The sequence below is a fragment of the Myodes glareolus genome, chromosome 5 (genome assembly GCF_982192425.1).
Source record: "Myodes glareolus chromosome 5, mMyoGla1.1, whole genome shotgun sequence".
NCBI lineage: Eukaryota > Metazoa > Chordata > Mammalia > Rodentia > Cricetidae > Myodes > Myodes glareolus.
In genome coordinates, this window is record NC_142030.1 from 59,897,626 (window position 1) to 59,913,022 (window position 15,397).

Here is a 15,397-nt window from a genome sequence, read left to right on the forward strand (position 1 = left end):
TGGCTGGGGCAGACTGAGGGGCCCCTGGCAGTGGCACTGGGATTTATCTCTACTGCATGTACTGGCTTTTTGGGATCCTATCCTCTTTGGATGTATACCTTGCTTAGCCTAGATGTGGAAGGGCCTTGGACCTTCCACAAAGCAATGTACTTTACCCTCTCTTAGGATTAGGATGTGTGGAGGGAATGGGAGGAGGGGAGAGAGTGAGAATTTGGATTGGTATTTTTTAAAAAAATCTAATTTAAAAAAAGAAAGAAAGAAACTAGCTCTGCAGACAAGGCTGGCCTTGAACTCACAGAAATCTGCCTGCCTCTGTCTTCCGAGTGCTGAGACAGAAACCTGCAGCTGCCTCATAGGAGTGAACAGAATTCCACAGTATTAACAGGAGAAAAGAGAGACCATGGACAATGCATTAACGATGACTATATGAGTTAAACAAACATTTGTAATTATTTGGATGTACTTAAGCATTCAAAACAGATTTAGGTCTTTCTTCTTGTGCCCAGAAGGCCATCCTTAAATACCTTCTAAGCACAGATACCACCTTCTAACACAGATACACCCTTCTAACACAGATACACCCTTCAAACACAGATACATCCTTCTAACACAGATACACTCTTCTAACACAGATACACCCTTCTAACACAGATACACTCTTCTAACACAGATACACCCTTCTAACACAGATACACCCTTCTAACACAGATACATCCTTCTAACACAGATACACCCTTCTAACAAAGATACCTTCTAACACAGATACACCCTTCTAACACAGATACACCCTTCTAACAAAGATACCTTCTAACACAGATACACCCGTCTAACACAGATACACCCTTCTAACACAGATACACCCTTCTAACACAGATACACCCTTCTAACACAGATACATCCTTCTAACAAAGATACCTTCTAACACAGATACACCCTTCTAACAAAGATACCTTCTAGCACAGATACACCCTTCTAACACAGATACACCCTTCTAACAAAGATACCTTCTAACACAGATACACCCGTCTAACACAGATACACCCTTCTAACACAGATACACCCTTCTAACACAGATACATCCTTCTAACAAAGATACCTTCTAACACAGATACATCCTTCTAACAAAGATACCTTCTAGCACAGATACACCCTTCTAACAAAGATACCTTCTAACACAGATACACCCTTCTAACACAGATACACCCTTCTAACACAGATACACCCTTCTAACACAGATACACCCTTCTAACACAGATACATTCTTCTAATACAGATACACCCTTCTAACACAGATACACCCTTCTAACACAGATACACCCTTCTAACACAGATACACCCTTCTAACACAGATATACCCTTCTAACACAGATACACCCTCCTAAGCACATATACCACCTTCAGTGCAGCTCGGAATACTTGCACTCCCTTTTAGGGCAATGGACACATAAAGTAAATCTAGTAAACTGAGATTCCTGGATTCAGAAGTTTCTTTAAGTCGTCCAAATGACTGCTATTATTTACTACCCATTTGCAGTTAGAAAAGAATCAGAAAAGAAAATGATGAAATAATTCAAGCCAATGGAAACATATTACTGCAAGCATTTTCAATAACTATATTTACAAAGGCCAAATACTTCAATATTTATTCACATGAAAATATATCCAGTTTAAAAACTCATCCCATTCAACAGTATTAGTAAGCATATGGTTTAGAAGTGTATCAAGAAACAGATACACTGCAGACTAATAAAGTCTAATACAGTTTGTTTCTGTTTGCTGTCTAGAAGTGTGACTGGCCAAGGTACTTTACCATCCTATAGGATCAGTTAAAGAACATTCATTCCTCACAAATCAGAGTCAAAAGATGGAAATAGCAATTGTTAGGACCATTTTTATTTTCATTTGGCTCTAGTCAGACTATTAATCCCAGTTTCTCAGATTACCTTTGAGAGTTGAAATGGAAACCTGATGTTGCTGTGTGCCGAGATGATTATTCAAAGTGCCCTTCTAAGACAGTGACTAGCGGTCTCAGTTAGGGTTTCTATTGTGATGAAACACCACGAGCAGAAACACCATGGGGGAAAAAGGGTTTATTTTGTTTGTACTTCTATATCGCTGTTCATCACTGAAGGAAATCAGAACAGGAACTCAAATAAGGGTGAAAACTGGAGGCAGGAGCTGATGCAGGGGCCACAGAGGAGTGAAGCTTACTGACTAGCTCCCATGGCTTTCTCAGTCTGCTTTCTTGTAGAACCCAGGACCACCAGCCTAGTTGGCACCACCCACAGTGGGCACAGCCCTCCACTATCTATCACTAATTAAGAAAATACCTCATAGGTTTGCCTACAACTCAGTCCTCTGGAGGCATTTTCTCAATTGAGGCCCCGTTCCCTCAGGTGACTTTAGCTTGTGTCAAGTTTACATAGAACTAGCCAGGACACTAGAATACATGATTATCCACAATGAATGGAAGCTATAGATATGTATTACTCATAAAAGGGATTATGGAAGCTGGAGCTATGTCTCAGTTGGTAAAGCGCTTTCCACGCAAGCATGAGGGCCTGAGTTAAAAACTGTGCACGGTGGTTGTGCGCCTGTAATCCTAGCACAAGGGGGAGGAGAGAGTGCCAGAGGAAGCGTCCCAGTGTCAATCTCCGGCCCGCACACATGCACATACATGCACAAGCACTTCAGTGCATGCACGGATACACGCACACACAGGTTTACAGCTGCTATTTCCTTACTCTCGCTGACTTTTAACATCAGATCTCATAAGAATAAATGATGCTCTTGGTCTGGACTGTGGTGTTTCCCAGTTTTACAGCTGCCCTTGGTGGTCTCCCATGAGACCATCTAGATCTGACCCATCACCACCTGGACACAAACCACATCAAGACTTAGAAAGGAACTGTAAAGAAAGTAAGAAATCCGCAGTAAGAAATACCCTATTCTGTCGTGGTTACAACAGGTATTAGGCACTCAGCTATTTTGGTAGTAGGCCTTAAGAAATGGCTTTGCTGATTTTTTTTCCCTTCATTTTGAGTTAAGTAATTCCTGAAACTTTTTGAACATACAACCTTAGTTTTCAATAATGATCCCTAATGTTAAGTACTAAAACAATAACTACATAAATACAAAAAACATCTTCAAATAATAAATCTCCAAAATCAGAGCCAAGAAAGATGAAGGAATTAAAATTCCATTTCCAACATATTTAATCTATTCTCAGAACATTTCAACTCATAATTGTGGACACTGAAAATTAAATGACATTTTCATAAAACTGGACATCAATTTTCAAAAGAAAAGTTATCATTAAGACTTTTTTTTCTTAAAGATTGATTTTAAGCTGCATCTCCTTTTTGTTCCACTTCTTTCTAAGTCAAAAGCAAAGAAAATCAGGATGGCAAACAATAAGGAAAGAAGAATAGAAAGTGTGTGGCGGCTCTGTGCTATGGTTTATCAACCTCACAGGAAAGCCACGCCGTACCTTGGGCAGTTGTCCTTTAAGGCCCACGTGTAAAGGCTTAGTCCCAAGCCTGTAGTTCTATGGTAGAACTTTGTGTGGGGGCGGAGCAGGGGTAATGTGAAGTCCTTAGGTCACAACTGAGAAGAGGTGTTAGGACATCAGACCCCTCTTTACTATGCTGTCTTTAAGTGAACAACTTTGTCCACCACTCAATATCCCATCATAACATGTGCTGCAGCGAGCTCCAAGCACGGTCAATCAGTCATAGGATGAAAGCTCCAAAACTATGAGGCGAATTACTCTTTTCTCTTTAGAAGACGCCTTCTCGGGTATTTGTAGGACAATTCGCTAACTAATGCAAGCCCAGCGCAATAGGAGGGATGAGCAGGCAGGGATGCCTGCCAGGGACATCCCTCCTTTATATACCAGGCCTTTGCAATGTCATAATCCAACTCATTCATTCAATAAATGCTCGTAGGACTTTTTTGTGAACAATAGAGACAGACTGGCTCTTTGGCATCACAGTTTTTCCCTAAAGTTTCATTTCTTCTTCTTCTATTTTTTTTTTTTACATTTTTGCAGTCATTGTCTTTTATCAATCAGTCATGTCTTCAACACATACTGGACATGCCAGTATGTCATGTATACTTACATGCCAGTAAGTAAGTAGATCTTAGTTCTACAAACTAAGATCAATAATAGATGACATTAATGAGACAACTTCAACTTCCTTATCAATTAGATCAAAAGTCGTAACTTGAGGATAGGAAGGAAATACAGAAAAGAGCAGATACACTTGCGTTTGTAATTTATTAATTCATTCAGCTGACACAGATTAGGCCCTTAAAATGTTTAAAGAGATCTTCTCAGTGACATAAAAGATATAAAGTAAAACAGAATGAGAAGAATCATATCCAGGTCCTAATCAGTCTCCTATGTTTGAATTCTCATGACTTTTTGGTTTTCAGGTGTTAAACTTTATCTTACTTATTGTGCAGAGCAATGGGTTTCACAATTACATTTTCATAACATACAGCATTGAATTTTGCTCATCTCTCATCCTTATTCACCCCTACCATCTCTCCCTCCTCAGCCTGGACCCTTCCATATTCCACTTGGCAATGCCAATGTCTTCTCACCAGCGCCACCTGGTGTAAAACTTGGACAAGGCTTCTGTCCCTTCCTGCTCCGGTCCCTTCCTGCCAGCTCTGCCAGGGAGCCACAGGGGAGCAGTGTGCTGCCCACTCCTTCGTACTGTGGGACAATGGTCTTCTACCCTGTAAAGATTTGTCACTTGTATTGCTTTAATAAAATGCTGATTGGTCAGTAGCCAGGCAGGAAGTATAGGTAGGGTGACCAGAACAGGAGAATTCTGGGAAAAGAAAAGGCTAAATCTGATGGAGAAGGGTATTATTTTGGGTAAAGCTAGCCGGGTGGTGGGAACGCAGCCCGCCATTCCTTATTACTACATAAGTCTGCAGTCGTCACCCAGATGCAGAGGAAGCAAGATGAAAACACCTCACTGACAAAGGTACCAAGCCATGTGGCTGACACAGACAAGATTTATGGGTTAATGTAAGTTATAAGAGTTAATAAGAAATCTGAGCTAATACGCCAACCAGTTTATAATTGATGTAGACCTCTGTGTGTTTACTTGGGACTGAAAGGCTGTGGGACCTGGCGGGACAGATACCTCTGTTAACACCTTTCCACTGGGTGATCCTTTTTGTTCCCCCACACTTTACAGTTGACACCATTTTCTTTAAAAAAAAATTTTTTTTTAGCTAGTATATAAAATAATGTGATTCATAGTGATATTTTCGTATCATTATACTCTGTTCTTTTTTACAACCCCTGCTCTCCCCAACTGTAACTCATTTCTTGTTAGTCCCATTCCCATCCCCCAAAAGTCTGTCTGCTTTCATGGCATACATGAATGCTTTCTTGTTCCCCACTCCCTCCAGTCCTCTCTCCTCCCTAGTTCCCTTTCTACACTCATCTATCTTCTATCTATCTATCTATCTATCTATCTATCTATCTATCTATCTATCTATCTATCTATCTATCTATCTACCTACCTATCTATCTGTTTTTTTGAGACAGAATTCCTCTGTGTAACAGCCCTGGCCATTCTGGAACTCACTTTACAAACCAGACTGGCCTTGAACTCACAGAGATCTGCCTGCCTCCACCTCCTGAGTGCTGGGATTAAAGGTGTGTGCCGCCATTGCCTGTCTTATTTTATTTTTTAAGGCAGGGTCCCATGAAATTCAAGCTGACCTAGATTCCCTATGTAACCTAAGAAGACTTTGAACTCTTACCCGCCTACCTCCACTTCCCACACACTGGTTTAATATATATGTGCCCCCTTCCAAGTTTTACAGTGCTGGAGCTCAAACCCAGGCCTTCAGGGCTTTGTCTTTTCTACGCAAACACTTGACCAGCTGAGCTACATCCCCAGCCTGCATTACTCCTTTCTATTAATCACACACACTTCTTATTTCCTATTCACATTTATTACTTCCATAATTATTCAGATCATTATTTTAGTAATTAAACTTTTATAAGTTTAAGCCACCAACTTATTCAATTAGAATAACAGTTCTTCTCAACTTTAGACAGGATTTCCCACCTTTGTATCTTTGTTTATATTCATTTCTTTGGCTAGCATTTTACCCCGGCTCATCTAACTGGGTGGCAATTCAACCCATCTTTTATCATCAACACCAAACAACTCCACAAAGCCTTCAATTTTGCAAGAAATAATTTGTCTTCTAGGTTTATGGTGATTCAAGCATCATTACTTCCTCTCTCCCAAAGCCAGGCTTATCCTTAGGAAGAAGAGTTCATGCTCAAATAATCTTCGGTTTTAGTGAGAGATATAAAAAATGAGAGTGTAAAAGCTTCTCACCCCCCTCCCCTCAATATAACCTTCCAAGACTATGGAAATCACTGTCATTCTAATCAGAAACAAATCCCAGATCAGTTCCAAACTATTCAAAACTGTTAATGCACTATACTGGGCCCACTGGAAAGAAGTGTGCTGTGACAACCCAATCGAGAAACAGGAAATCAGAAGCCAAAGTCACATGTGATGTTCCCATGGAAGAGACAGCAGAACTGTTCTCTTACTTCTCTTTCCTGCTGCCCAGCTGGCGAGCTGTGTACTGGTCCCCATAGTCAATCAGCACCAGTTGTCGAGAAAAGACATTCACTTTGTTGCCTATAAATAAATCTTCTAAGCGCAGGTCCTCATACTTGGTCCGCTTTAAGAAGGTGCGACGATTCTTTACATCATGCTAGAACCAAACACAATGAAAAACACTTACAAAGAACGTTAACCTCACTGGGAGGTAGGAACAGTTTGGAGTTTATCTGACCAAAGACAACTACATCTTTTTACTTTTTAACTTCACATATAAATCATATTTTATACTAGAAATCTCTATTTCTAAATCCAATCTAGTAATAATATATATAATATAATAATATATATATAACAATAAAATATATATTTTAAAATACCCTGAGTAAACTTATTTTAGCCAAGCTGTTTTAGCATCTACGAACCAGAGATAGTCAGATTCTCACATTCCTTATTTTCATATACACATACACATTCCAATACTAAATAAGCTCATCAGAAATTGTATTTTATTTAAATTATGTGTATTTATGTCTCTGTGTGGGTATGTAATGTGAGTGCAGGAGCAGAAGCCAGAAGAGGGTGTTGGCTTGTCAGGAGCTGAAGGAGCTACAGTTGCCGTGAGCTGCCTAGTGTAGTGCTGGGAACCAAACTCAGGACCTACAAGAGCAGCAAGGACTCTTAACTGAGCCATCCTCTAGGCCCTCCACGATTACCAACGAAGGAATGCGAAGGAAGGGACCCTCTTCAGTTTGAATTTTTTATACAGATGCCAACTTTCAATAATATCTATGACTATAATAACCATTTACCTAGAACCACTTATCAAATATTGATTAATCCAAAATACCAGTTATCCCACTTCATTTTGGGGCCTCACTGTATCTGTCTGTCTACCTAGCTCTGTGTTTTGTGTGTGTGTGTGTGTGTGTGTTATACGCATGCTCATGCATATGGATGTAGGTAGCTGTGCACGTCCACATGCATATATGAGAAGGCCCGATCTGGTGTTTCCCCTGTCATTTCCACTTTACTCTATTGACACAGGGTCTCTTCCTGAACCTGAAGTTTGTTGTTTAAGCTAGGATAGCTGGCCAGAGCACTCTGGGGAGCTGCCTGTCTCTGCCACTCAACGTTGGTGTATCACATGGAACAAGGCCCAGCTATTATATAGGTGTTCAATGTTCAAGCTGAGGACTTTATGATTTCACAGCCAGTGTTGTTACCCAATAAGAGATTTCTTCAGGTCAGTTTATTTTGAGACAAATCTTGCTATACAGCTCAGGCAACCTTGAACTTGTGATTCTCCTGCCTCAGCCTTCTAAGTATTAAAATTATAGTCATATGTCACCAAGTTTAAGCTGTTTCTATACTTTTTAATGTCAAAACTTGTGATATACTTTGGTTAGAAGTCTGCAACAAGGTTGGGGGTGAAGGTGCACATTTATAAGCCCATTTGAGATGAGACAGGATTGCAAGTAAGAAGCTAGTCTACATTATGTGGTAAATTCTGTCTACCACATAATTCAAAAAAAAAAAAATACCAGCACAAAGTAATCTTCATGTGCTGATGTACTAATGAACACCAAGAAAAAAGAATTCCAATAAAAATGTGTCTTCAGACAGTGGTTGGTTACTCCCACACCTTTGTGCCACACTATTACACCAGTGCATCTGGCAAGCTGGTCACCTGTGTATAACAAATGTGTGTATCTCAGTGTTTGTGTTCCTTTGGCTTTTTTTTTCCCTGTTTGTTTTGTCATATTCTGATTTACTTTTATTTTTAAATGCCTATTTGTATTCTAATGAAAAAGAGAAAGAAAGGGGTTGGTGGGGAAGTGGGGAAAATCTGGAAGGAGTTGGGAGAGGGGAAACTGTAATCAGAATATATTGTATGAGTAATATATTTTCAATTAAAAAAAAGAAAAAACCCTATATCTTCAAATGCAATTTCGAAATCAACCATACCAAAGGCAGTCTTATTCTTCTCCTCGCCCCATATAAAATAACTTTGCTAATTTTTAAGCAAACAAAGGATACTTATCAGTGTGTGAGCTCCCATGTATGAGCAGACGTCCATGAAAGACAAAGGTGAACTTCAGGTCTTGTTCTCAGGAGCTGTACACCTTACTTTTATTTGTTTGTTTTGCTTTTTGTTTGGAGGAGATTTTTTTGTTTTTGTTTCACTATGTAGTCTCACTATGTAGTCCTGGCTGGACTGGTACTTGCTATGCAAACCAAGCTGGCCTCAACCGAAAATTGGCCCAGTTTCTGTCTCCTGAGTGCACCCCTGACTCACTTTACCTTTGGAGACAGGACCTCTCTCTGCACCAGGGCTTACCCACTCCGCCAGACCATCCAGGCAGCAAGCCCCACATCCAGAGTGTGGGCATCCCAGGCAGGTGCCACTATGCCTGACGTTTTACCTGGCTGTTAAGCATCAGACTCAGCAAGCACTTTACCAATCGAGCCATCTTCTAGCCCTCATTTACCATCTCAACAGATCCATCTGCGGGGTAAAACAGAAGTTCATAGCGGCGCAGCAGCGAGGCGTTGGGGTCATACCACTCCGCGAGGAACGCAAACCTCTCACTCTGGTTCTGTGAGGAAGAGAATTTTATTACTATCAGACAGCAGATGAGCACTCATGTAAGTCATACAAAAAGAAAAGGAGAATTCCCAGATGTTTGCACAAACAAATCTTTCCTGTTATAATGAATTATTCTTAGAAATGTGTCCTGCTGGTTTCTGATTAAATACCCTTAGGTCTTTCAAAGGTGGGTTTCATCTTAGTTTCCTGGCTATTCAATTGTCCTAATTCAATCAGCAATTGTGGAACGTGAGCTCCTGTTCTGACTACTTTATTCAGAGTTGTTCTGAAGTTGACTTAAAAACTATCAATAAGCAATTGGGAAACTCCACTGTTTCAAGCTTTAATATCCCACCCTCGGGGATTTAACAAGTTTATACTATTGTCACTATGCAGTAAATGTCTTTTCTCTCCTTAGTAATTTTACAGCAGTAACATTTTGTAGAAACCTACTGTTTCTCCAAAAGCATGTGCTTCTAAGAAACAGAAGCAAGACCAGGCCTTCTGTGGATTACTCTCTGACAAGTGAGCCCCAAACAGACAAACTGGTAAGAATGATTTCCACTATTTCCAAAAGTTTCAAACCCTCCTAAACTCTTAGGTAGGACCTTTTGGAGTTCTGATCTAGAGTTTCACAATGCCACAGACAAAGAAGTATCCAGCCTGTCATCTTGAAAGGGAGCCAGTTTCTTCTAAAACCATGATTCACCTCAAGGAAATTTTAAAAAATTCATAAAAATAACCATGGAGGGCTGGATAGATGGCTCAGTAGTTAAGAGCACTGTCTGCTCTTCCAGAGGTCCCAAGTTCAATTCCCAGCAACCACATGGCAGCTCATACTCATCTATTAAGAGGATCTGATAACCTCTTCTGGAACGCAGGTGTAGTGCACACAATAGAGCACACGTACACATAAAACAAATAAATCTTTTTAAAAAGCATGGAACTGTTATTCACAGATGCAGAAACATAATTTCCAAACCAGTACTGTCTCTTTTATGAGGTAAGGAAGTACTCTGAGTATAAACTGTATTTAAACTTGGCTTAGATTCCACCTCCTGGTTTCCTTTTGAAGCACACACATTGTCCCTTCTTGCATCTCACATGCATTTGGGTATGAGGACAGTACATCTCCACTCGGTTAATTTCCACTGCTAGAGCAGCGAGCGTCAGAACACTAAGAGATGTTCACAGGTTGCACATTAGGGATCAGTGCTGCTTTGGGAGTGAGCTGTTACTAAGGGAACCTCCCACTCATCCTCCTTGATAACCCACTACGGAACAAAACTGCTCAGGACACGTGCTTTGAGTTCTCAACCTTCAGAACAGTAAGCCAAATATATTTTCTTTATGCTAAAACAACAGAAACTAAGAGAGAACCTGATTCATCCTCTCTCTCTCTCTCTCTCTCTCTCTCTCTCACACACACACACACACACACACACACACACACAGAGTCACAGACCATACTCATTTTAAAACTTTTAAATTTTACTTTCCGACTTCACTGAGCCAAGTCTATCATTTTCTAAGCGATATCAATACTTGGAATCATTTTATTAAACTCCTTCATTTTATAGATAAAGAAATGAGTTCCAGAGGATATACATGTCTAGCATAACACCACAGAGCTTATCAGGTGCCTGAGCCAAAACCAGAAACTGCACTCTGTGCTCCCCAGATCCTCCCACAGTTCTGGCCTTGCAGGTGAACTCAAGGAGAAACTGGTTCTAGCAGGACACAGAGATACCTTGAGCTTGTTCCAGAATGTGCCTGATGGGACAGGAATAATCTGCCACTCCCTCTTCATTGAATATTTCAGTTTCTCTCAGACACACTTTATAGAAAATATTGAAACATGACATTGTATCAAAAATATTCTGTTTTTTAAATTGTTTTATTTCAGGTTGTGGTAGGACTGAATTCGGGCTCACTTCCTAGCCAAGCCCAAGACTGTTCCTTGGAGAGATGAAATCAGGAGGGTGCTTGCAGAACACTGTGCTTCCCCACACCTGCCATTTCTACGTTAGCCAGAGCAGCTGGGGTGTCTCAAGTATCATGAGGAGCCCTGCTAGTGTTTCCTTACAGGAGCATGTGAGGAGGGTCGTCAGAGTCTCATCTGAGATTCCAGCCACGACATACGTCCTGCGCATCCCCTCCCAGCTGTATATAATTATTATACCCATCTGCATGTGATCCTGGGAAATGGTGGGTTAGTGCACACATGCAGTAGCAGGTAAGCTAAAAGAGGCGCTATCTATGTATCTGGGAAATACAATCATATCACAGATATTGTATCAAAAAATTGGGTAGCAATTTTCTTTCTAAATTTTATAATTTAATTGGATATACAATGATTTGTTTTATCATCTGAATTTACAAAATAGGCAAGGCATTGCAGCATGAATTCTAATTATTCTTAATAATAAAAATCCAGAGTTAGATATTAGGGGGTGAAAGCTGAGAGATCAGAGAAGCAGAGCAGCCAGTCACTAGTTCTTACCTCTACCAATGCTCAGACCCAAGGGGTGATCCTGTCCTCAGACTGCTTCAGACTGCATCCCCAGACTGCAACTGTCTCCACCAAACCTCAGACCGCACTGGGCTCCTGTCTCCTTCCACCTTATATTCCTCTCTCCACCCAGCCATATCACTCCTGTCTCCACCTTCCTAGTGCTGGGATTAAAGGCCTGGGATCACCTTTGTGTGAGCTCTATTGCTCTTATAGACAGAGTCAATATCGCATAGCCCAGGGTGGTCTTGATCTAATAGAGATCCCTCTGCCTCTGTCTCCCGAGTCCTGGGATTAAAGGTGTGCACCACCATTCTCTGGCTTCTAGTGGCTTAGCACTGCACTCTGATTTTCAGACAAACTTCATTTGTTAAAACAAAAACAAAATATTATTACAAGGCACTACTGAAAAATCATAAATAACACCAATCAACATGAAACTACTTATTAACAAATTATAGCTTTAAGAAATTAACTGCCGTGTTTTGGTTTTGCACAGAAATCAAAGGTATTTTGAAAATAGAAAAGCCTTAGCATTCATAAAGTTAATATAATTTTGTTTTATGGATTTTAAATTTTATTTTACTTTTTAGAGACAGGGCCTCATATAGCCTAAGACTGGGGCTGCTGATCCTTCCTGCCTTTAACCTTCTAAGTGCTAGGCTCACAAAAGGGTGCCACCATGCCCAGCATAAATTTTAAAGTCGTATTATATACTGTATTTATTCGTAGTGTACTTGTCTAAAATAGACAGTCTAATGCCACATAGCTACTCTAAAACTAAAAAAAAATAATTATGGCTAGGTTTGCAGAGCCAAACAGGATTCTAGGGACTCTATCAGTGCTTATGACAAAATAGCTTATATTTTATTTAAAAGGAATAAATATGGACAGGTGAGAAGCATTTCAGTTCAAATATTTCTGGTATTGAAAATAAAGCATGCAAAATGGTTTTCAAAGAAATTACCAGATTTTCCATTTAATAGCTCACAACTGAAGTAAAATCTTAAGGAATAATTGTATTCCAAGTTATTTCTTTTTTTAATTTTTAATTAAAATATTACATCATTTCTCCTCCCTCTAACCTTGCCCCAATTGCTCTCAAATTTTAGCCTCTTTTATCTAGCTATTATTGCTACATATAAGCGTAAATACAACCTGCTGAGTTAATTCAGTGATGATTGTACATATGTATATATATAATATATATGATTGTGTGATATATATATATATGATTTCAGGGTGGACCACTTGGTATCGAATAACCAATTAGGGGGCTCATCCCTGAGGAAAATGAAACCTTCCTCTCTCAAGTCAATCATTATAAATTATAAGATTTTTCAAGAGAAGTTGTGTTGATATACTTTGTTGATGTGCGAGAATCCCTACTGAAATCCCCTATGCTTTTTCAGGGCCTGATATTCTGGTAAAGCCTCAGGAGGGCAGAGCAAAACTAAAATAAGAAGTAAGTTTGGCAACATACTGACAGCATCACCCCTAAGGATCAAACTTATAAATGCAATCAAGGGAGAGGGAAGGAGGCTACTGCTGTTTTGGGGTGAGGGTACCAATTACCACCAGCTTTCACAAAGCAGCGCACTCCATTGCTCATATTCGGGTGCTGGTTTTAGGGTACTGAGTGTTTTCTAAACTACTACCATTTTAGCAAAGCTTTTAAAATCTTATTTATTTCTCCAAGTGACTGGGATCAAATACTACAGTAAGTGTGGGGGTGGAATGAAATAAGCTAACATCCCATCATCCAGGTTGTGTACAGACAGAGTTAATAATCTTCAAAACGCACATGCAACTGGAGGTACATTTCACCCACGTGAAAACAGAGAGGTTCGGGAGCTTACTAGGTAGAAGAGCTGGTCAAAGCCAGATCTAGACTTTCAAATAAAGATGTGTCTGATGCCAAAAATGAATACTTTGTACAGATACCAAAAGCATTGAATCAAAAAGAAGACAAATAGGGTGACGAGTTCTGAATTAGTCAAGAGAGCAAGAGGAAGGGAGACAGAAAGGCAGGCTACCTACACAGCATCTGAAGAAAACAGAATAAGGCAGGAAGAAGAAATCAGCCATCACCATGGACAATCAGATTGGCCTTCATCCTAGTAAGAACAGCTCTGATCAGGTTACTTTCAGAGTTTCTGGCAAGTCATTTAAGATGTCATTCTTGATAATTTACATGAAGGAATCTAGGTCAGCACACTACGGAAATACCGGATCTGCCAGGAGTGGTGGTACAAGCCTTTAATATCCAGCAATCAGGAGTTAGAGGCTAGCCTTGTCTACATAGCAAGGTCAACCCAAGGCCACACCCAGTCTCAAAACAAATACAAAAGCAAGACCCAGAAAACAAGTAAACAAACACCTCTGACAATCCCTGTTTATTGTAGCACTATTTACAACAGCAAAGTGATAAGAATCAGTCTAGTGTCCCTCAACAAATAAGTCAACAAACAAAATGAAGTATGCACACACAATGGAGCTTTATTCAACCATAAAGAAGAATAAAACTATGTTGCTTGGTGGGCGAGACTGGAGACCATCACATAAAGGGAAATAAGAGAGACCCATAAAGACAAATATTGCATGTTTCTTTTGCATATGGATCTCTCTCTCTCTCTCTCTCTCTCTCTCTCTCTCTCTCTCTCTCTCTCTCCTCTCTTCATAAAAGTAGAAAATAATAGGAGGGCAAAGAGAGAGACAAGAAAAGACCAAGGAGAGTAAACAGTTTGAGAGCATGATGCGCTTGAATAACAATGTCATTATTAAGTCCGTCATTGCCTAAATTTGAATACAAAATTATATAAATCTAGGAAGTGAAAATTAAAATTAGTTCATGGGATAGAAAGGCTTAAAAAAAGCAAACTTTAGTACAAACAGCAGTGTGGTGTAGTGATGTAAGTTCAAAACTACAGTGGGGTTTGGAAACGCCTTTATTTCAGCTTCATGATTTAGAAGGATTTGCTGGCACAGAATCCTATCACATAGTACTAATAGGTACTAAGGAATGCATCCAGGGAACAATACTTTGGAATTTTTGGCCTCAAAACAGTAACATAGAACTTCATCCTAAATAGCCTCTTTTTCAAAGAAATTCATTTGTTAAAACTCAATGAAATGATATGCCAATCATCGAATATATGCCTGACACAATGCTACACTTGTATCTCCTGAAAGGGGGAAGGATACAAATGTTAATGCTGTCACTTTAATACAAGTGCAAAGGATCACTGTTAAAAGAGAAATACTGAAAGCTACTTATAATGCAAATATGACTGAATTGAAGATATCTATAAAGCTGAATAAGATGGCTGAAGGAGTTTAGACCTAACTGAGAAAAGATGCATTGCTAACATTCAAAGGGGAGATTAGGTGTTTGCTGCACAGCATGGGGACCTGTGTTTGGATCTCTAGTACCGACATAAGAGTCACGTGTGGCAGCATGCTTCTGTAAGTCCAGTCCTGGGAAAAGGGAGGGATGAAGATAGGTAGAAAGTCTAGTCCTGGGAAAAGGGAGGGATGAAGATAGGTAGATCGCTGGAGCTCATTGGTCCAGCACTCTAGCTGAACCAATGAGCTCCCTGGCAGTGAACGTGTTTCAAAAACTAAAGTCGAAGACACTAGCTCTGTACATGTTCTTAAGGCTTTTGCACCTTCGTGCTTATG

At 39.9% G+C, this 15,397-nt stretch overlaps 1 protein-coding gene across 2 annotated transcripts in view; it reads right to left on the minus strand.

The window, feature by feature from the left end:
* Positions 1 to 15,397, minus strand: part of Nme7 (NME/NM23 family member 7) — a 150,514-nt gene that overhangs the window by 113,454 nt on the left and 21,663 nt on the right. For both annotated transcript variants that reach the window (XM_087906329.1, XM_087906328.1), the window contains exons 3-4: positions 9,107 to 9,214; positions 6,602 to 6,768 (exon numbers count right to left, since the gene is read on the minus strand). In XM_087906329.1, the coding sequence (XP_087762455.1) occupies positions 6,602 to 6,768; positions 9,107 to 9,214 (275 nt within the window). The remainder of the gene's footprint in view (positions 1 to 6,601; positions 6,769 to 9,106; positions 9,215 to 15,397) is intronic.